Raw genomic sequence first — 24,400 nt, forward strand, 5'->3', positions numbered from 1 at the left:
TTTCACTCTCGTCTTTCACTTTCATCAGGAGCTCTTTAGTTCCTCTTCATTTTCTGCCATTAGAGTGGTATCATCTGCATATCTGAGGTTGTTGATAGTTCTCCCAGTAATCTTGATTCCAGCTTGTGGTTCATCCTGCCCAGAATTTTGCATGGTGTGCTTTGCATAGAAGTTAAATAAGCAGGGTGACAATATACAGCCTTGACATACAGCTTTCCTAATTTTGAACCAGTCTGTTGTTCCATGTTCAGTTCTGTTGCTTTTTTTTTTTTAATTATTTATTCGGTTGCATCAGGTCTTCATCGCATTATGTGGAATCTTTTGCTGTGGTGCACAGACTCTCTAGTTGTGGCCCACGGACTTAGGAGTTGCAGTGTATGGGCTTAGTTGCTCCAAGGCATGTGGGATCTTAGTTCTCTGACCAGGGATTGAAACTGTGTCCCCTGCATTGCAAAGCAGATTCTTAACCACTGGACCACCAGGGAAGTCCCCTAACTGTTGCTTCTTGACCTGCATTTAGGTTTCTCAGGAGACTTGTAAAGTGGTCCGATATTCCCATCATTTTAAGAATTTTCCACACTTTGTTGTGATCCACAGTGTCAAGGCTTAGCATAGTAAATGAGGCAGAAGTAGATGTTTTTCTTGAATTCCCTTGCATCCTCTACGACCCAATGAACGTTGGCAATTTGATCTTTGGTTCCTCTGCCTTTTCTAAACCCACGTTTTACATCTGGAAATTCTTGATTCATATATTGCTGAAGCCTAGCTTGAAGGATTTTGAGTGTAATAACCTTGCTAGCATGTGAAAATGAGTGCAACTTGGTAGTAGTTTGCACATTCTTTGGCATTGCCCTTCTTTGGGATTGGAATGAAAACTGACCTTTTCCCAGTCCTGTGGCCACTGCTGAGTTTTCTAAATTTACTGACTTATTGAATGCAGCACTTAACAGCATCATCTTTTAAGATTTTAAATTGCTCAGATGAAATTCTATCACTTCCACTAGTTTTGCTCCTAAGACTTATCATGATGGAATTAATTTTCCAAAATGCAAAAATACGTATTTTTTTAAATGAGTGAAAAAAGAACATTTTCTTTGTTTAAACAAAATATTACATTGTAAACAAATCTGAAAGTTAAAGTCAAAAGCCAAACATTCGATAAACAAAGAATACAATGGCACCCCCACTCCAGTACTCTTGCCTGGAAAATCCCATGGATGGAGGAGCCTGGTGGGCTACAGTCCATGGGGTCTCGAAGAGTCAGACACGACTGAGCACCTTCACTTTCACTTTTCACTTTCATGCATTGGAGAAGGAAATGGCAGCCCACATCAGCAGCAGCAGAGTGTAAGCAGGCATCTTGTCTGACACGAGCAGTGCTGCCTGGTGATCATGGTTTGATACATGCGCAGGATATGTTCGGTGCTCAGTAAGCAGTTGGGAATAAATTAATGAAAGACCATGTCTGTCATCATGCTACTGCTGCTGCTAAGTCGCTTCAGTCGTGTCCGACTCTGTGCGACCCCATAGACGGCAGCCCACCAGGCTCCCCCGTCCCTGGGATTCTCCAGGCAAGAACACTAGAGTGGGTTGCCATTTCCTCCTCCAATGCATGAGTGAAAAGTGAAAGTGAAGTCGCTCAGCTGTGTCCGACTCTTAGCAACCCCATGGACTGCAGCCCACCAGGCTCCTCTGTCCATGGGATTTTCCAGGCAAGAGTATTGGAGTGGGTTGTCATTGCCTTCTCTGTCTGTCAGTATAAACACACTTAAAATTTGTAAGTGCGCTTTAAATTTGTAATTTGGAAATTCGATAATAGGCATCGAAAGATGTTATTCCTCCTGAAGTTTCTGTTTTAAGTAGGACTAATTGTTGTCATCCCACTGTATAACTAAAATACTTTAAGATTGCTTTTTATTTAGTGAATGCACATCTGCTATTGCAATGGGTTCAGTTTTGTGAAAAATATAATAAAGACCCCCTGATAGTGTTATTATAATAATTAAATATAAAACACATTTACAGGATGCTTCATATTTATTTTTAATTTTACTTTTAATAATTCAGTGAATCTCTCTATTTAGATGAATGAAAAATGACTTTTTCCCCCTAAGGCTGCTCATCTACCAGAGTTCTCTCAACTACATGTCAGCCAAGATTTTCAGATTTCTTTTTGGCTATAAATCCTGCACAAGATGAAGGTTTCTCATAGGAGATTGTGGCAACACAATGAAAGATACCCAGGCTCTCTATTCATTATAACAATCCAGATATGTTCTGTTTTTAATGTGGATTTTCAGATTGAAATATTCACAAGGATTGTCAATAATACATACTCAAGTGTTGTTCTTTGCCAAATAAAGAAAATTCTGATTTTTAAATGATAAATTTAGCCACAGAGCAATGTGTCATTTAATTTTGTTGCTACTTTTTTAAAAGTTAATATTTCCTATAATTTTTTTCCAAAATATAAACGAAGACTTGTGACTGAGGCTTGCAATTGCTAAGACAATTAGAGACTGTAAGCAGGAGATTCAAATGATAGAATAAACTTTCCTCCTCTATGCTATTGATAAAATGAGTGGATGCTGTCAAAAATGAAAAGGTTTTGCTTACACCATGACTGAAATGAGGTGAAGTGGAGTGAAAGTCACTCAGTCGTGTCCAACTCTTTGCAACCCCATGGACTATACAGTCCATAGAATTCTCCAGGCCAGAATACTGGAGTGGGTAAACTTTCCCTTCTCCAGGGGATCTTCCCAACCCACGGACTGATCCCAGGTCTCCCAAATTTCGGGTGTATTCTTTACCAGCTGAGCCATAAGGGAAGCCCAAGAGTACTGGAGTGGGTAGCCTATCCCTTCTCCAGGGGATCTTCCCGACCCAGGAATGGAACCTGGGTCTCCTGCTTTGCAGGCAAATTCTTTACCAACTGAACTATCAGGGTACACCATGACTATGTTCCTCCAATACAAATAAAAATCAATGTCTCTGCAGAATAAAAATGTAGCAATATCTTAAAGCAAATAAAGTCAAATTTATACCATATGTTTGATAATTATATCATTCTGACCTGCCTCTTGAGAAATCTGTATGCAGGTCAGGAAGCAACAGTTAGAACTGGACATGGAACAACAGACTGGTTCCAAATAGGAAAAGGAGTATGTCAAGGCTGTATATTTTCACCCTACTTATTTAACTTATATGTAGAGTACATCATGAGAAATGCTGGGCTGTATGAAATGCAAGCTGGAATCAAGATTGCCGGGAGAAATATCAATAACCTCATATATGCAGATGACACTACCCTTATGGCAGAAAGTGAAGAAGAACTAAAAAGCCTCTTGATGAAAGTGAAAGAGGAGAGTGAAAAAGTTGGCTTAAAACTCAACATTCAGAAAACTAAGATCATGACATCTGGTCCCATCACTTTATGGGAAATAGATTGGCAAACAGTGGAAACAGTGACAGACTATTGTTTTGGGCTCCAAATCACTGCAGATGGTGACTGCAGCCGTGAAATCAAAAGATGCTTGCTCCTTAGAAGAAAAGCTATGACCAACCTAGACAGCATATTAAAAAGCAGAGACATCACTTTGCTAACAAAGGTCCATCTAGTTAAAGCTATGGTTTTTCCAGTAGTCATGTATGGATGTGAGAGTTGGACTATAAAGAAAGCTGAGCACAGAAGAATTGATGCTTTTGAACTGTGGTGTTGGAGAAGACTCTTGAGAGTCCCTTGGACTGCAAGGAGATCCAACCAGCCCATCCTAAAGGAAATCAGTCCTGAATATTCATTGGAAGGACTGATGCTGAAGTTGAAACTCCAATACTTTGGCTACTTGATGCGAAGAACTGGCTCATTTGAAAAGACCCTGATGCTGGGAAAGATTGAAGGCGGGACGAGAAGAGGATGACAGAGGATGAGATGGTTGGATGGCATCACCGACTCGATGGACATGAGTTTGAGAGTTGGGAGTTGGTGATGGACAGGGAGGCCTGGCATGCTGCGGTCCATGGGGTCACAAAGAGTCAGACATAACTGAGTGAATGAACTCAACTCTTTGTGACCCCATGGACTGTAGCCCACCAGGCCTCCCTGGAGAAGGAAATGGCAACCCACTCCAGTATTCTTGCCTGGAAAATACCTTGGACAGAGGAGCCTGGTGAGCTATAGGCAATGGGCTCTTAAAAGATTTGCACACAATTTAGCAACTAAGCAACAATAACAAATGCTGTACATATTCATAATCTTCTAGAAAGAAAATTTTTAACTACCAGCACTAACATGTGAGGTTAACAAGGTAGTAAGGTACGAGATATATTATACAAAGTTCAGCTGTATTTCGAAATACTGGCAACTAACAATTGACACTGATATTTTTAGAACAGCATTATCATTTTTAAAAGTATTGTAAAATATTTATGGAAAAGTGCCAGGTACTTTCTAGTGCAAAAAATTCATTAGCAAATAAATAGACCTCTTTGACAGTTTTGGATTCTGAAATTTTTTTTTATAAAAATAAAGGTTTTCTCTGAAATTTCTCTTATAGATATATCCAACACCTTCGGTTTAATGAGTTCTATTGGATCAACCGAAATGGCATAGCCTCAAGCCTTAGAAGGGACTTTTGTTGTGGTTCAGTGATAATAAGAATCTGCTTGCAATGCAGGAAACGTGGGTTCCATCCCTGGGTTGGGAAGATACCCTGGAGAAGGGAATGGCAATCCACTCCAGTATTTTGCCTGGAAAATTCCATGGACAGAGGAACTTGGTGGCTACAGTCCGTGGGGTCGCAACAGAGACAGCCATAACTAAGCAACTAAACAAGAGCAAAAAGCCTTAGAACATTAATCACATAGAAAAACTGCCCAAGACTTGAAAAGCTGGGAAGGGATTTGTCTCAAAACCATAATGACTTACTTTTTACTCCTTTGATTGGTTTTGATATCATTCATACAATGATATCATTGTAGCCATGGGCTACAGGGGACATGCATAAATTGAAGGTATCAATAATATTAAGCATGACCTTTTAATAAAGTGATTCATTTGTCTAATTTCTTCACTGATAAAATGTGGCCAAAGATACCCTAATATCATATGAAAGTTGTATTTCATAAGCAAGCATGTTTGAGGTACTCAAAACATTGCCTGTCTTCAGGCATTCAATAAATATCCTTGTTTATATATATATATATATATATATATATACATACAGACACACACACACATACACACACACCTGGCACTGTTTAGAAACACAATATTCTCACTTATTGAATTAATAAATCTGTGGGTTAATCCTTCTTTAATCTGAGACAAACTACATTTCTTGACCAGAAAAAGGGTTTCCTCAAGATTTTCAACATATTATTGCCTAGAACATTGGTTCTAATGGGTTTTAAATGCATGTGAACTACTGATCAACTGACCCAGTAAACTTTCAGACATCTATCTTGAGACTTAAAAGATGAAATCACGCTAAGGCCATGGGTGCTTACAGGGCTGAGAAGACATTCAAGGGTGAGTAGAGACAAAACAATGATAAGCTTCCACCTCACTCTTTTTTCTTAGGTTGGTCCTAACATAGAAGACAGGTGTCTGAAAAATGGTGTGGAAAGGAATAAGAGGAAGACTTGTGTAAGATTTTTAGCGTTCCTTTCTGTCAGGAGGATTGTTGAAGGGTTAGTCATAGTAGCTCTCAGAAGCGGGATTTCTTGAGTCTTGCTGGAATTAATACCTCATTTCCTTCTCTGTTTTAGTGAATAATTATTTACCATTCAGTTTCATCCACACCTGCTCTGATGGATCAGACCAGTCATTATAATTATTCCTCAGGGTTGCAGATATATAGGGCAATGAATGGACTGAAAATATTTTTGGAGTTCAGTTTGTAGAACTGCAAGCTCAAGAATGGATGGAAAGAAAGGGAAATACACATTGAATATTGAACACTGTGAAAACTCAGCAGTGAGTATGATTGCTCTATTTTAATATTTGCCTATACTGCTGCCTATATTGCAGTCTGACTTTCAGCATTTAATAGCAATCTAATTTCTTTACTGCAATGTAGTCAGTCACAATTTTACATCCTTCTCCAAAAGGAAGAGTAACCATGTATTCTTTTTTTTCCTTCAACTTTTCACGCTATATTCTGCTCTATTGTACTTTAAAAGCTGGTTTTTATATTTACTTATATACAGAGTTAGAAATGTTTCCATGACCACATGATATAAAATAAATTCATTTAACTTTTAGTACTCACCACTATGGTGAGACATGATCCAGAGAAGAATTTGCTTGAGCAAATTCATAAAGCTCCAAAGACATCTTGGGTGTAGTTTGAAGTTACATTTTTACAACTTCATACTTGGATTCTAGATATAACTTCTAAACCTGTCAGAATTCGTATTTCTAAATATGTTGGAAATCCAGATACTAATCCTAGATATTCTCTTTAGATGAAAGAAATCCTCAGAAAATCTCTACTTTGTATGAAAATATGACCTTTCTGTCTATTTTTAAGGGCTTTATACCAAGAATCAAATCTCCACTACATAGTTTTAAGTGGTCTCTTAGATAGTAGAACAAAGGATATTGCTGTTAAGTCACTAAGTTGTGTTCAACTCATTGTGACCCCATGGACTGTAGACCCCCAGGCTCCTCTGGGTTGCCATTTCCTTCTCCAGGGGATATTGCCTACCTAGGGATCAAACCCACATCTCCTGCATTGGCAGGCAGGTTCTTTACCACTGAGCCACCAGGGAAGACCAGAACCAAGGATAGAACTGTGCTAAAAATTGAATAGTAAGTTAAAGTTCACACCTGAAAAATAAAGGAAATATTTTGTCTTTACAGTTTGGAGCTGTGGCACTAGGCCTGTATTTACTCACCTATAAATGAAGCCTAAGACGATCAAGTCCCGTTGGTTAGTTGAATGAGAATCCCACTGAGGATTCTTGGTTTACTGAAAGAAAAGTGTTTGTCCTTTGAGTCATCACACAAAGGACCATCCTGAGGCTATTCTCCTTGTCATTTGTGTCTGAATTTGACACTCTATAATTGGATCTTCAGAATGCTGGAATAGTCAGGAAATAAAAAATCCCTTTAGCCAAGTATTCATCTTGGTAGTTTCTCTAGAAAAGAGCAAACTTGAAGATATTTACAAATATTATCTCAAGCATATTTTTCAGCATATGTCTGGCTAGCTGAAAATGTTTCATTTACCATAGATATTTAAGGCATGGTAATAAAAATATTTTCTCTTAAGATCAAATTAAATAATAGAATTAAGAAAATGAATTGAAACTCATAAAGAAAATAAATTTTGGTATATTGTTTTTCTGTTGGGAGATATAGGAACTTCCATTCTAAAGGAGATCAGCCCTGGGTGTTCTTTGGGAGGAATGATGCTAAAGGTGAAACTCCAGTACTTTGGCCACCTCATGCGAAAAGTTGACTCATTGGAAAAGACTCTGATGCTGGGAGGGATTGGGGGCAAGAGGAGAAGGGGACGACAGAGGATGAGATGGCTGGATGGCATCACAGAATCTATGGACGTGAGTTTGAGTGAACTCCAGGAGTTGGTGATGGACATGGCCTGGTGTGCTGCGATTCATGGTGTCGCAAAGAGTCGGACACAACTGAGTGACTGAACTGAACTGAATCCTTATAAAGTGAGGGGAAAAGCTTAGAGAACTTTCCTTGGTAATTGTTAATGTACTTCAGTTGTCTATGGCCATTCTTAGCTAAAGCTGACTCTCTAATTAAACATTCACAGCTCCTCAATGATTACAATTTTGTAGAGAGACTTCACTTGTCCTAAGAGTCAGAGCAACCATGACACAGCAAAAATTGTTACTGGGGCTGTAATATTACCCAGAAGCTGAGCCTAGATCACAGGTTCTCCACCCTTATGGTAAACGCCACCCATCATTTTCCTTCTTTGAAGAGGTTGAGATTCTATCCATGCCAGAAAATTCTGGAAAAATGGCCTGGTGAGTGAGTCTCACTTTGTTTACAAAGCACATGAAAATATCCAAGTCCTTCAAAATATCCAAGTTCATCAAACTGGCAAGTTCAGGCAACTGGGTAATAACTAAAGCGATGGAAATCTTCAGGTAGGAAAATAAGCTAGGCAGTTGTTAAAGATAAAGCCAACTTGACTCAGATTTACCTAGTGAATAACACGGACTTTGTTTAATCCTACACAATAAAAATAGAGCTATTTCCTTTATCCCTTTGATATAACCCTTATAGAAAAATCTAATTTAGCAAAGTCTTTACTGACAAGAGTATTCCATCTTATCTATATTTAATAGCAACCATTGATTTTTGGTATTGTTGATAATAGTTCCCAGTGGAGCAATGACGTTATACAATGCTAGTTTGACAATTTTATGCAACTCTTTGGTTGAGGTCAGCAATTTTTATAGCTATTTTGTAATGGGTTATTAAATCAACATGACAAGAGATAGCTAGTAGTTGCAGCATTAGAAATAAAAGCACCAACACTATACTAAGGATAGTAATAGCTAATACTTACTGAAAGCATACTCTATGCCAGACATCACTCTAACCCTTTTCATAAATCATTAAGTGAAGTGACAGTTGCTCAGTCGTGTCCAACTCTTTGCGACATATGGACTGTATATATGGATGGACTGTAGCCTGCTAGGCTCCTCTGTCCATGGGATTTCCAAGGCAAGAACACTGGAGTGGGTTACCATGCCTTTCTCCAGGGGATCTTGCTAACCCAGGGATTGAACCCGGGTCTCCTACATGCTAGGCAGATTCTTTACCATCTGAGCCACTAATTGTTAATCCTCAGAGCAAATCTACAAGTGTGAGGAATCCTACTAGCCTCCTTTTTAGCAAGAAATGGCAGAGATGTCCTTGACTCACAGCTAGAAAATCAGTATTATTTTCCTATGAGATGGAGACCCTCAGGCAATCCTATATCATTTTTGAGATGTAATAAAACTTTTTGCCCAGATCCATATTTTCCTGAACTTCCTCCTCTCCCATTTTCATTTTTTCTTATTCTTTCTCCTCTTTTTAACACACCTCTTCCTCCCAATCTTTCCCATTGATCTTACCCATTTTCAATTTTTATCACCCCCTTTTCTCAACAATGTTTAGCAATTACTGTATTTGTTTCAGTTCAGTTCAGTAGCTCAGTCGTGTCCGACTCTTTGCGAGCCCATGAATTGCAACATGCCAGACCTCCCTGTCCATCACCAACTCCTGGAGTTCACTCAAACTCACATCCATCGAGTCGGTGATGCAATCCAGTCATCTCATCCTCTGTTGTCCCCTTCTCCTCCTGCCCCCAATCCCTCCCAGCATCAGAGTCTTTTATATTTGTTTAATTATACACAAATGTTTTCCTCCCTGTTATATTAGCATGAAAACTCCCTGTGAGTAGACACTTTTGTTGTTGTTGTTGTTGAGAACTATTTTTATACTGCTCTATGCTGAAGAGGTCAAGGCTATGGTTTTTCCAGTGGTCATGTATGGATGTGAGAGTTGGACTGTGAAGAAAGTTGAGCGCAGAAGAATTGATGCTTTTGAACTGTGGTGTTGGAGAAGACTCTTGAGAGTCCCTTGGACTGCAAGGAGATCCAACCAGTCCATTCTGAAGGAGAGCAGCCCTGGGATTTCTTTGGAAGGAATGATGCTAAAGCTGAAACTCCAGTACTTTGGCCACCTCATTCGAAGAGTTGACTCATTGGAAAAGACTCTGATGCTGGGAGGGATTGGGGGCAGGAGGAGAAGGGGACGACAGAGGATGAGATGGCTGGATGGCATCACCGACTTGATGGACATGAGTTTGAGTAAACTCTGGGAGTTGGTGATGGACAGGGAGGCCTGGTGAGCTGCGATTCATGGGGTCACAAAGAGTCGGACACAACTGAGCGACTGAACTGAACTGAACTGATGCTGAAGAGGGGGCTTCCCTGGTGGCTCAGCTGATAAAGAATTCACCTGCAATGCAGGAGACCCCGGTTTGATTCCTGGGTTGGAAAGATCCACAGAAGGGATAGGCTACCCACTCCAGTATTCTTGGGCTTCCCTGGTGGCTCAGCTGGCAAAGAATCTGCCTACAATGAGGGAAAAAAACACCTGGGTTCAATCCCTAGGTTGGGAAGATCACCTGGAGCAGGAAACTGCTACCTACTCCAGTATTCTGGCCTGGAGAATTCCATGAACTGTATAGTCCATGGGGTCGCAAAGAGTTGGACACGACTGAGTGACTTTCACTTTCACTTTCATGCTGAAGAGCAACCCAGCAAAAACATGTCACAAACTGGACAAAAGACTTACCTTCTGTGTCCTTGTCATGGGCTTGCAAGTTCCACTGCATGGAGCATGATGTGCATTATGCAAAGGAATCTCTTTGTGTGAGAATTTTTCATTGGTATAGTGTGGTATAGTATACACTATATTAAAATATTATTGTAGTTCAGTATAATAATATGCCATATATAATGTAGTAGAGTGGAGATTACACTAGCCTTAACACTGGAAAGTCTGAGCACCAATGCTCATTATTGGGTCATCCAGGATAATAATGATACTACTACTTCCAACGTCAACTCTTTTTGCTTTGGTATTCTCATTTCCAGAATAACCTGAACAGGTTGTATCTGATAAGCTTGAAGAACTTTTTCAGCTCTAGCATTCTATTCCTCATATGAACACATGTTCCCTTAGATATGCTCTACCTACAACATCTTGCAACATTAATGTATTTAATAAATTAATACATTTGTAATATAACAGAGAAGATGGGTTTTATACATTCCCGATCTGAAATTCTGGATAACATAAAAATTGGTTAAAAGTTAACATAGAATGATCTGTCTAGATTTTTTTTTTTTGTCTTCAGAGGATAAGAAAACCTTTATTTCTTTTTAAAGTCTTGTGTTATCCCTTTAAATAATAACAGCAACAGCCTTGTTTATTTTTGACTGAAGAGTTTAATTTTAGAAATTCAACACCATGCTTTCTGTTCACTTAACACTTCATCTCTATAGTCAGCCACGTGTTCAAATAACCAAGAGGCTCACAGCGCCACATACTGGCATGCACAATCAAGTGATGTCCCTTCCAACTTAACTGGGGTGTGTGTGAACCCAGGAGTCCCTGCATGGTCAGGAATGCCAAGCACAGGTAATGTTTAGTAGAGCACCTTTTATCCAGGTTGGAATGTGCTCTCTGTGGAGATGTATTTGGTCTATTCTTTCCCAGGACATGTATTTAATCCTTTAATTCACCTACATTCATTTTGAGCATTTGCTGTGCTCTCAGTATAAGTTGCTACTGCTGCTGCTGCTAAGTCGCTTCAGTCATGTCCGACTCTGTGTGACCCCATAGACAGCAGCCCACCAGGCTCCCCCGTCCCTGGGATTCTCCAGGCAAGAACACTGGAGTGGGTTGCCATTTCCTTCTCCAATGTATGAAAGTGAAAAGTGACAGTGAAGTCGCTCAGTCGTGTCTGACTCTTAGCGACCCCATGAACTGCAGCCTACCAGGATCCTCTGTCCATGGGATTTTCCAGGCAAGAGTACTGGAGTGGGTTGCCATTGCCTTCTCCGGTCAGTATAAATTACCATGAGGCAATCCACAAGAAGAACAGTAGTTAACAGTCTCTGTTTTCAAAGAGCTAATGTTCTTTGAATGTTGCAGATTCAAATATTCTCAGATAATGTATGAAAATAAAAGGAATAATTATAAGGTAGAAACACAAGTTTGAGGAGGGAGAATGGAGCAAATACGTCAGCAACGTAGAGATGAATTCACTAATGAGACTCCGATGAGAGACTGGGTCATATTTGAAACTTCGAGAATCCTACTCTATTGTGATCATCTTATTATCTTATGCTGTTCCAGCCTCTGAACCTATATGTGACACTGTCTATATCTCTCTTGGTTCTGAACTCTACTGCACATAACCTTGACATAGGATCCTGGCTCTATTCTCCAGATTTTCTCTGCTAGCTTTGGAGACTAGATTCAACTTTCCTTGGTTCTTGATCTTGGCTGTTGGCTGACTTAACTTTATCTCAGGACTGTATCCCTATATCTTCAGCTCCAGTTTAGAAACTTGGCATTGACTGTACATTACGTATACTGCTTGGCAGTTTGGTTGGGTTACCCTAACTCTGGAATGCCCATGCTCCATTGTGGAGTCTTGCTGTGGAGGTTCAGTAGAAAAAGTATGAACTTTGTTACTCGATGAAAAAATATAAACTGTTGATACTGTTTCTAGGTCAGTGTGAAATAATAAGCGAGTTAAATGAGTGGAGATAGAAAATGTTTCTACTTGTTTGCAGAGGTGAAAAGCAGAATCGAAAGAGGCCTTAGATAACATTGAATCTGGTAGTTCTTAAACTGCGTATTAAAAACACCCAGGGATTATTAAAGAAATATTGATGGCCGAGCCCCGCCCTAGAATAGTTAAATTGGAAACTCTAGTGATGGGATGCATGTAACAATATTTCTTAAACACTTCAGGTGAATCTAATGTGCAGCTAATAATGACAATGTGGGATCTAGTCCCATTCCATCATTTAACAATTAGGGGAAATGCGACCCAGGAAATTTAAAAGATTTTCCAGAACCCATATTGCTTTTGCCAGAAGTGGTTGAAATAGGAGGAGGACTTAAGTGTCCTGTTGTCTGGATATGTGTACTTTATATCATTAAGCTGCTTTTTATAAAATTTTCTTAAGACAGTATTATAGTACCTTCAGTCCTGGTGAAGAAGATGACACTTTCTCTAGGAATGACGTGGTCTTAGTGGCCCTCATTTGCCTGGCCTCAGGGACCTCTGTCCTCTTTCTGCTCCTGTTGCCTTGCAGCAGCCACCATTTGCACAAAACCCTGACCTTTCAACAAATACCACAGTCTGTATTTTGTAACATTTAAGACCTGCTCTAGTCTGCCTGGAAGGCCTGAGTGTCCTAGTTGTATTCCATTCTGTGAGGGCTGGGCTCTCATCCAAATGATAATGAAATAATTGATCATATCGAACAATGGAAAACTTACGTAGGTTTCACAGTGCCAGGAACTTGGCAGACCTTGTTTTATTTTGTACTGTCATCATTGGAAAGTTTCCGAGAATTCTTCCACTGCGCACTTTCAGATATTTCAAGCCTGGGAAGGACATAATGAACTCAGCTAGATTCTCTGCGCCCATAGTCCTCCTGGGTCCCAGGAAGCTACTTACAGGCTGGAACTAAAAGGATTATTATTAGGAATGGTCCATCACTTGGTGATCAATAAAACTTAAAGATTTAAGAATACTCTAAGAACAGTTTCACTTTTCACTTTCATGCATTGGAGAAGGAAATGGCAACCCCCTCCAGTGTTCTTGCCTGGAGAATCCCAGGGACAGAGGAGCCTGGTGGGCTGCCGTCTATGGGGTTACACAGAGTCGGACACGACTGAAGCAACTTAGCAGCAGCAGCAAGAACAGTTTTGAAAAACTTTACGGTGTTTCATTCCCTTCCTGATAACACAATCACTGATACTCAGGTATTGGGGTAAAACCAGATACCTGAGAAGACCTTGCTGTGTTCAAGGTAAAGCATGCAGCCTTCTGCACGGTGAATGAAGGTTGGGAAAGGCATTCCCAAATAGCAGAACTGTTTGTGCCAAAGTCCTACCTTAGAAGTGAGCACGGTACATTAAAGAAACTGAGTGGAGGAGAGTGTGGCTACTGTATTAGTCAAGAGAAAAAGGAAACTTGGACTAAAGTGGCATCAACAGAGATAAAGTCAGTAATATTGGGACATGTTTAGCAGATAAAGTTAATCGGGCTTGGTAATGGATTGGGAGATTTCAAGGATAATCCCTTTGCTCCACTTTATGAAAGTGAATCGAATGGTGGTGCCATTTAACGACACCTGAGAGTTGGCCAGGTTTCCTAGCAAGATCATAACCTGACCCGGTGTGATGCCTTTGAGCCATCTGAGATGTGCTATTGTGTAAGCATTGAAAGGCTAGAGGGGAAAGCTGGATTGAAGATAAACTTGAGAGTCATTTGATACAGATAGAAATTAAAATCGTAGCGGGGAGAAAGAGTAGAGTGGTACATTGGCCCACTGCCTATTTTTGTGAATAAAGCTTTATTGGAACACAGCCGTGCTCATTTGTTTACTCACTGTCTATCGCTGCTTAACACTATAATGGCATATTGGTAGAGTTATAACAAAAACTGTATGACTCACAAAGCTGAAAGTATTCACTATTTGGTCCTTCACAGAAAAAGTTCACTCCCCTAAGACTTAGTGTGAAAAAATACAAGGGCCTAAGAATGACAGGGCTTCCCAGGTAGCGCTAGTGGTAAAGATCTTGCCAGCCTATGCAGGAGACATAAGAGACGCGGATTCGATCCCTGGGTTAGGAAGATCCCTTGGAGGTAGGACGCGGCAACCTACTCCAGTATTCTTGCCTGGAGAATCCCATGGACAGAGGAGCCTGGCGGGCTACAGTCTGTAAGGTTGCAAAGAATCAGACATGACTGAAGCAACTCAGCATGCACATAACAATGTCAACAGTAAAGATTGAAAGTGGAGCAGAACTTTCAAAAGGAACTGAGAAGATCCCCGGAGGTTAGGAGAAAACCAGTGAGAATGAAAATAATTATCCGAGAAAGAAGAGCAATGATCTTCGTTGGCAAATGCTGCAGAGGGCTTAAAGACGAGGGCTAAAATCCATCAGTTAGACTTTGGTGAATGCATGCTATTGATGACTCTGTTGAGAGGTGTTTCAGAGGCCTGGCAGAAGCAGAAGCAGAAGCTGAACTGGGTTGGGCTGAAGACTGTGCAAATCAAGATGCTGCATTTAGACCACTTGAGAAATTCTGTTCTCTGAAGAGAGAGGAAGAGAAGTAGCTAGAAGGGTATTTTAATTTATTTAGTTATGGCTGTTCCGAGTCTTGACTGCTGCACAGGCTTTTTCTCTACTTGTGGTATGAGGGCTTCTCATTGCAGTGGCTTCTCTCGTTGCAGAGCACAGTACCTGTGGCACGAGAGCTCAGTAGTTGTGGCTCCTGAGCTCTAGAGCACAGGCTCAATAATGGTGGTGCACGGGCTTAGATGCTCCTCGGCATGTGGGATATTTTCCCAGATCAGGGATTAAACCTGAGCCCCCCGCATCGGTGGTGAATTCTTTACCACTGAGCCCCCAGGGAAGCCACTAGATGGGTATTTGAAACCAAGGAGATTTTCTTGTTTAAGATGAGAGGAGAGATGTGAGTGTTTAAATGTTAAAAGGAAGCAGTCATTTAAGGGGAAAATGGTGAGTATTCAGTCCTGGAGGAAGGATAAAACAAAAAAGTTCCTGAGGAAGGCAGAGGGGATGGGATCCAAAAGCAGATTGGCAGGTCGCCTTCAGGCAGAAGGAGGGATAGCATCTTTTGTATCAATCAGGGAAAGAAGAGAATGGATTCACAGGTTTGGTACCTAGTGAGGGTTTGAAAAAGTTTCCATTGGATGAGTTCAAGTTTCCCAATGAAGTAGAAAGGAAGTGAAGTCAATTGATAGGAATGAGGAGGGACAATTTGTATGTAAGGGTTGGTGGGTGGAGGTTTCAGGTTTAAAGAGAGGGAAGAAGATTAAGGAAGTATTTTCAAAGAAGAGCAGATCTTAATCAGAGTTATAATGGATGGTTATAAAGGATGATAGAACAGTACAGAAAATCCATCTGAGAATGATGACCACACATTTCTGTTAATTCTGTTGTGCTCAGGGACGTGACTTTCCCCAGCCATGTGACTGTTCAAGGGAAGGTCCAGTGTAAGCAGTCACTTGTTTGCCAACAGGAAAAACTGAGCAGAGGGAAGTGCAAGAAGTTTTAGGGAGTTAGCAACTGTATTGAAAAATGGGCCTTGGAACAAAAGGTGGATAAGGAGAGATCTGAGGGAAGCCAGGGCTGCTGGGCTGGACATTTTAAGAAAATCAAAGAAAGGCTGTTACAGCAATAATTGAACAAACAAGCTGGAAGGAGAGAACTTGGTGGTTAGAGCACAGGATTCCTGAAGAAGTGATTTTGGGAACGGTGCAGGTTGGGGTAATGACAATATTTAGGGATATATTGGGTGCAAAGAGGAGAATCTACCATTAAAGTATTGTTCTGCTTATGTGAAAAGACAGAAGACCTCATACTTATCATTGGAACATAGGATAAAAGAAGATGTGATATTAGCAGATTGTGATTGCTTCTAATATTACAGAAAGCATGCAATTATTTCCATCTGAATAAAAATGTGGACTTTAGGCTAAATTGCTTCAGAGATGTACAGGGATTCAATGGTGTTAATACACTAGGTTATAAATAACACAAAAGAGACGATAAATGACAAGCATTTTTGTTTTCACTACTAATATTTTTTGTTCACATTCTTCTTAGGTGAAAGAAAATTGCTGCCATAAGCTGACTCTATGGAAGATCTTTTTGGTTTGTTTCTTAGCCTGTGTGATAACAACAACAATTGGAGTACTCATAATAACCCTGGTGAATAATAACAATTATCAATATTATTATTATTCATTGTTAATAATACATATTAATTAGTAAAAATAATTTTTAATATTATTAATTATAATAACAACTCTTCTATTGTTATCCAGCTACCTACAGGAATCCCGACACCTGTGCCCACTACAACTTGGCAGCCTACACCAAGCACCAGTTCAACGAAATGGGCAACCACCACTTCACCCGAATCTACAATCTCCACTACTTGGAAGCCTACAGTGAGCACCAGTACAATGGAACCGACAACCATCACTTCACCCGAACCTATAATCTCCACTACTTGGCAGCCTACAGCGAGCACCAGTACAATGGAACCGGCAACCACCACTTCACCCGAATCTACAATCTCCACTACTTGGCAGCCTACAGCAAGCACCAGTACAATGGAATCGGCAACCAACACTTCACTCGAACCTACAATCTCCATGACTTGGCAGCCTACAGTGAACACCAGTTCAGTGGAACTGGCAACCAGCACTTCACCCGAACCTACAACCTCCACCACTTCAAATGAACTTACAACCACAGCAGCTACCACCACAAATTCAAGTGAAATCCCGGCTTCCAGGTCTACAACATGACCATAAAATCACCACTTCCTCCATCGATGACCATTACCACTTCCACTTAAGCCACAACTACTGTAGCTCCCACTTAGCTTACAAAACCAGTGGTCATCACTCTCCTTCAGCCACGTGTAATTTCCACCTGTTCATCTGAACCTGCAACTGCAGTGCCCCGATTATCACTTTAATCTAGTGGAACTACCACCAGTCATCAGAACGTTCTATGGCAAGTTAACCTTTCATTCTTTCCACTACAAATTAACCTACAACCGTCTCCCCTCACTGGCTCTTTCCTCACACTATAGCTCCCCTTCAAGAGCTGACTCTATGCCTACTACCATTGCTACATTATACCTATAGCAGCTACCATGATACCAACTGAAGAAGAGAAATTTAGACAGTGAATAAGGGAAAAATTACCTTCATTTTCACCACACCAACACTTAGGACTTCCAAAACTATTAAAACTATTTTTCTTTTAAGAGCTGTACACCAGAAACTAGCACATTGTAAACCAATGCTAATAAAAAATTTTAAAAAGAACTGAACACTTAGGCTAAGAACCTTCTCTTTTTTCTATATTTCAAAATAATACAATTTCATATGGAAAAAGTAACCCAATTTGTTCATTTAGAATGTCTTTAAGACATTTTCTATAAAAGATTGTAGTAAAATAAGCCATTTAGTTTTTAATACGTGTTGGCTTCAGTTCAGAACATTGCATTCTTCCATAGACAAATGACAGACATAACACATTTTATAAGGAGGAGATTTTTAAAATTTTAGAATTTACAATAATTATTTCCTTTATAGTGAATTTTATTGTGTTTCTTCAGTTTCCCTTTCGATTTTAATTACTTTTAAGCAACCATATTCTATTTACTTTAATACTATCAAAAGTGAATTTGAATCTCTATTTTAAAATTAAATTATTAATTTTCTACAATCTTGTAAATAAGTTAATTAAATACTTGTCTTAAGACTCTACTATGTGCTTAAGGACAGAAATTACAGAAGAAAACAGCAATGTAGATTAAGTAGTAAATTCATTAATTTAATTTTTACTTTGAATAATAATTCTAGCAGATTTAAATTACAATTGATATTTCAGACTTACTAAATCAAGACCTTTAGATTGGAACTAATAATCTATAGTTTTAAAAACTATATAGATGTCCAGACTAGTTTGAGAATCAGTGGTTCAAAATTCTTAGTCTAAGAATGGCATTAAAACAACTCAAATTCTAATTAAAAATATTACAAATCAGAATCATGTACTAGGCATGCAAAAAAATAGAATTACCCTGGTGGCTCAAGAATCCACCTGGTAAAGAATCCGCCTGCAATGCTGGACACCTGGGTTCAATCCCTGGGTTGGTAAGATCCCTTGGAGAAGGGACCGTCTACGCACTCCAGTATTCTGGCCTGGAGAATTCCATGGACTGTATGGGGTCGCAAAGAGTCATACATGACTGAGCAGCTTGTGCTTTCACTTCACAGATCTAGCTATGTACAAAAAATTTATATATATGATCAAGAGAGGAATATCTCATTCGCCAAATAGTGAAAAAGTATTTCCAAACAAAACTTGTAAATTAAATCTTCTGAGAAAATTTTAAATTGTTTAAAATCTCATACTTGGACCTCAGTGGACACTCACTGTTAATTTTTACTAGCTGGGTTATTTTAATTATATGTGCTCAGAAGTGCTCACATTTTAGTAAATACATTAATTTAGATTTCTGATAATGCATATGGGCCTTCCCTTCCCCTTATTGTTTTGATTAGGAATATTTTATGAGATATTTAAAATATCACTGGTTAGACCATTCAATTCCTGTTGGAGTTACCACTTTCTAATTCTTTTACAGTTTTACTAGTCATCAGGATGATAAATAATCTGAAGTTTATCTATAATTGTAGATAAACACATGTATAGCTCATTTTATAAGGAATAATAAGAGTTCTTTAGCATGTAGCATAATTGGTCCTTAAGTAATATGTATTAAGTGAATAACAAAATGCTAGCTGACTTGTACTACTCAAGATCCATGAGGATAGGCCTTCTGTATTACTTTTTGTTGCACCCATTGGCACATAATAGATCCCAATAAGTATTTACTTCAAATTTCAAATATTTATATTTGACAGTTAATTTTTAAAGTATAATTCTGCAAGATTATAATATTTACCTCTTGTTAAATAGCCAATTTTTATTTAGATTGAATCATTTCAATTCGTCTAGCCTTTTTTTAACCAGACTTACTTTCTACTTTTTAATAATGTATTTCATTTTCTGAAATGTCGCCATTTCCATAAATTTGGAGTCATAAGCTCTTACAGTACCTAGTGAAGGCTTCAGGGCATTGTTGATCATTAGAAGAAGCACCATGGTGGGATGTGCGAGTGGGGAAGAACAGCAGAAACTATGAATAAACTGTATACCAGGCAAGTTATAGGGGGTTTTCATATATTTGGCTCATATTTATGTTTCCCACCATGTTATTTTTCCATATGGTTAGTTTGTGATCCACTGTATACTCTAGCACTTCCCCCATTCCAAAAAAAATCCACAACTGAAGAAATTTCTATTTATTCTTCTCAGCATTCACATATTTAAATGCATATTATTCGGAGGTTTTCTCTCTGTTTTAGCTATTTGAAAGTGACCATCTTGGTGTGTCATTTTATCATTCCTACAGGAATTCCTACAGGAAGGGAATTCCTGCCGGAAGGAATTCCTACAGGAAGGGAATTCCTGCCGGAAGGAATTCCTACAGGAAGGGAAGAGTAAGTGGGGTGTACAGGACAGGGCACTCTTGTCTTTTGCAAACATAAGGAACATCACTTGTATTTTATTATTGTTATATTTTATTGCTTTACTTTAATTATTTATTATTTATTTTATTATTTACAAGCCACAGGATCATTTAGAAGTTTTTTTTATCCCATTTGCAAGCCTTTCTGCAAGTAAATAAGCAGTGTAGGTCAAATGATGGAACAACAAAATATTCAATTCCCAAGCTGTGACACAGCGCTTTATTTGGGAAGAATGAGATGTAACCTCAGGTGTAATTTGGGGAGGGTATAAAACATGCTGATCCTACATGAACTGCCCACAGAATGCACATTTTTCCTGTGACCTAAAGGACCAAATCTGGGGCTTCTGCCAACATGCCAAATGAACTGCAAATGAGTAACAGTTCACAGGTATCTTGTCTCTAAGGTCTGCTCTTACACCACAGCTGGGCTCTGTGCTAGAGATGAGGGAGATTCGGACACTGATCTCAGGGGGCTTATACTCCACTAGAGAACCTAACACACATGGATAGTATAATAATTACTGCATCGCTGAGCATGCCTATAAGCTGAACTCTCCCGAACCTACTTCCTAATGACTGGGTTTGGGGTCAAAGTGTCCCTGGTTTGTATTTTTACCCCTTTTCACGTACTGATTCTATCATTCATTCACCTCATAATTTATTCATGTGACGAATATTTATTCAGTACTACTACAAGTCAGGTTCTGAGAATAAGCAGTAAACAGGAAAAACAAGGTTACAGCTACCAGAGTTTATGTTATAACAGAAGGAATGGGTGATACATGTGGAAATGCATAAATAAAATACTTTTCAAGAGTAACAAGTGTCAGAGGGCTGTTGAAACTGGCAAGTGATGGAAGTGAAGGTGGGGATTGAGTTTTCTCAGCTGCAACACTTGGCGTTTGGAGTCACATCATTCCTGTCCTGGGCCTTGCAGCATGTTTAACAGCACCTCTGCCCTCTTCTCACTAGACAGATGCCATTAGCAACTACCCTGATATGACTATTAAAAATGTCTGAAAGTGTTATTCACTCAGTTATGTCTGACTCTTTGTAACCCCATGGGCTGAGCTTGCTAGGCTCCTCTGTCTGTGGAATTCTCCAGCAAGAATACAGGAGTGGGTAGTCTATCCCTTCTCCAGGGGATCTTCCTGACCCAGGGAACAAACCCAGGTCTCCTGCATTGCAGGCAGATTCTTTACCATCTAAGCCATCAGAGAAGCCACAGAAGCCAAGATATTACCAAATATGGCCTGTGGGGAGGAGGCCAAAGAATCCACAGTTTAAGATGGCATAGTTTTGGAGATGGCATTTGGGCAAGAGCTCCCAATACTTCAACTGAGGTCCTACTCTGGGCCCTGAATCATCTTTGCCGTAGCCCTGAGGGGAGTATGGTGGCCCTCTGTTGACTATGGGTTTCTACTGGGGTCTATTGGTACCCAGGGTCAGAGTCTTCCCCATGCAGAAGTGTAAGGAGGCACGTTTGCTTACCAAAACGCCTGAGCCTCCTCACCCGGTTCCCCACTGCAGGCTCTGTGGTAGGCTCAATTCTGATTTTCCATTCTCACATCCTATTTTTTCCCACCATCCTCTTAGTGGGACTGGGAACCAGCGCTGGTTGTTTCCATCATCATGTTTTGCTTCCATCTCTAGTGATGGGAGGCTCATCCATGAAGCTAAGTCTCCTTGGCAATGGCCCAGGGTTTCTTGATCAAGCAGAGCCTGGCATGTGCTGCCGGACTCGCCTCAGGGTAGACCGTTTCTGCCCACGGTCCTGGTTACTCTTCCTGGACACCTGCCGGGAGGCGCTGCTCTGTTGGTCTGGCAGCTCTAGGACTGCTCATCTGCCGCAGTCCTGCCCAGAGATGCCAGCGGCTGTTTGGGGACGGAGCCTTCCCCCGTCCCGGGGATAGTTGATGCTGTTCCCTCATTCACAACACTCAACAATTCCTTCCCTAGAAGGCGGGTCTTGTTCCTGGCCCAAGCTCCCTTCTGGAATGTTCTTCTCCCACTCATTACCTATAGAAACTGCATGCACCTTTCTTGTTTCTTATATGTTTCATTTCTTTGTCACTTATATCCAGATCTTCCCATATGCTATCTTGATTTTGACACTTTATAGTATATTTTCATAGCAGTTGAAAATAGAAGTTGGAAACTTTTTGTGTATGTGAGTCACAGATAATATCCAGAATGATTCTGGCTACCTGCCAGACAGCACTTCTGAATACAACTACTCTAAGACAGATAAAGTCTTGTTTCCCAGACAAGTGGAACATAGCTTTCTCTCTCACGCACGTGCTCTCTCTTTCAACATAGCTTTCTAATATAAAGAACTGACCAAATCTTGTCACTTGGCTTCTTTTCAAGGCCACCCCTAGTGGACTCTGATCTTTCTTTTTAATTCAGTTCTCCTGGCTGCTGCTGTATCTCTTTTTTCTTTAGCTGTCTTGGCATGGTTTTCTGGTTTTCTCCTTTGGGTTGGTGTTTCTGGCAACAGTCTTTGATTTCCTTGAAGTATTCCCTCATTTATTTCCTCTTTAGATTTGGAATGACTTCTACCCCACTTATTCTTGACCCGCAAGTCAATCTGTTTCCTTTTCACTGATTTAAGATAACCTCTCAGCCATGTGATTGAGAAGAAGTAGGGTGCCATCAGAACTGGGTAATCCAGTGGTAGCTTTGTTGTGCCCAGGGGAGGAGGAGTATCTTTCTACTTTGCCTCTTGGCCACCAGGTCCAGGACTTGACCATCTAGGATTCTGTTTTGATCAGCACATCTGTTCCCTCTCCAGGGTAAAAGGTGGGGCGCTTGCAGTGAAGCTAAAAGTGTAATTCATGTCCGCCTGTCAGTGCTTGAGTCACAGCAGCTGCAGCTGTGTCACGCAAAAGGCTGCTCTGCACCTACTATACATTTTTTTCTCCAAGTGAATATCAAAGGCCTGCTTCCAGGTAGTGGATGTTTTAAGCGAAGATAAGAAGAGTCCCTGCCTGGGCCTTTGCCAATGCTGGCTGAAATTCAGATGCTTTGAACCAGCTCAGTATAGCTAAGAAATTCCTTTTAAAAGGCTCAGATTTCACCCCAGTAAAAAAACATAACTATTAACATATTTTTGATATATTTTCACCAGCTCAACATTGTGTTATCTTTAAGTCACTTTAAAAGAACAAAGGAAGGCCCTTCTAACTCTGATTTTCATTACGAGGAAATTGTATTTTTGAAATTGTGTTGTTCCAGCAATAAATAGCATCATGAGGGCTCAACTCTGAGCTTCTGGCTCTGAAAGCCTTACGACTTTTAGAAAAGTTCTTCTTTTGCCACTTTTAATTTCTTCAAGATACTCAATAAATTCCTCCAAAGAATGTGACTTATTCTCCTATAGTTGTAATTCCTTGGAATTTGAAGAACAAACCATTATCTTTAGAGTAGGTGGAGGTACACTCGTTCACCTGAAGAGAATATTATTCTAAAAGCTAAAAGACAGTTATACTCTCATAAAATCACTGAGGTCTCTTCTACAAAAGATATTAACAAATAATATGAAAAAGCAGAGAAATAATTTAGTAGTAAAAAAATCTTCAACAGACTAATTTTAAAATTAAATATCAATACTTTTTTTTTTTCTTAACAGCTCTGGGAATAAAATACACTCAAATAGTGGTGAGCAGAAATGAAATAGACAATCTTATATTCAACCAATGACAGTATTAATCAGTCCAAACGTATGGATGGAAAAAACTTGGCAACATGTACTGAAAGCTTTAAAATGTTATGGACTATGTCAGAGGAGATCAATTACTGGAATGCTATGCTAAGGAAATACCAAATATTACACTATATACCAAAAATATATAAAAGTACTTTATGGTACAAATAATTTTTAATAGTTTTACTTGCAAATTCAAAGTACTGGGGAAAATACTTAAAAGCAGAAGGATTGCATGATAAACTACAGAAGAGTCATGATGTTTCCCAACATCTTGTAAATATGGTTTAAAAAGCAGATTATAAAACATACTGTGAAATTTTAAGATAAAAAGACAAGAATACACTAAAGATGGTTCTTTCACAGCGAGATAGATTCTGGGCACGTTTTTGTGCGTGTGGTTAGACTTCTCTGTATTTTCTAAATTTTCTGTTAATAAATTTTTATCAGAAAAACATTTTAATTAAGAATATTATTCAGAAAAAAATAGCATGAAAGAAAATTAGGTTATCTTTTAGCAAACACAGATCACTTATGTAGCTGATTGTTTTGTTTTGAAAATACGTTTATGAATTTTCTAAAAATGATGGCACGTGGAGCATTCTGGGGAGAGAGCTGAGACGCGGGGACGGCGGTTAGAAGTGTGGTCGGGAGTGGCCTGGTTTGTGTTTCGCTCAGGTTGTCCGAGTGGGGAGGTGAGTCTGGGAGCAGATGGCAGAGGAGCAGGGTGTGGGAGGAAGGCAAGCCAGCAGCT

General features: G+C 39.7%; 1 protein-coding gene across 1 annotated transcript; it reads left to right on the top strand.

Moving 5' to 3' along the window:
- Positions 1–5,885: 5,885 nt before the first annotated feature.
- On the top strand, positions 5,886–17,666 carry LOC147346312 (uncharacterized). The gene is made up of 3 exons (XM_086372439.1): positions 5,886–5,974; positions 16,424–16,528; positions 16,645–17,666. Exons 2-3 carry the CDS (start codon positions 16,456–16,458, stop codon positions 17,064–17,066), a joined length of 495 nt encoding a protein of 164 aa, XP_086228565.1. The 5' UTR covers positions 5,886–5,974; positions 16,424–16,455; the 3' UTR covers positions 17,067–17,666.
- Positions 17,667–24,400: the final 6,734 nt, after the last annotated feature.

Source organism: Bos grunniens, chromosome 24 (genome assembly GCF_055505025.1).
Source record: "Bos grunniens cultivar Pamir isolate PY7600 chromosome 24, Bosgru_T2T1.0, whole genome shotgun sequence".
Taxonomy (NCBI): Eukaryota; Metazoa; Chordata; class Mammalia; order Artiodactyla; family Bovidae; genus Bos; species Bos grunniens.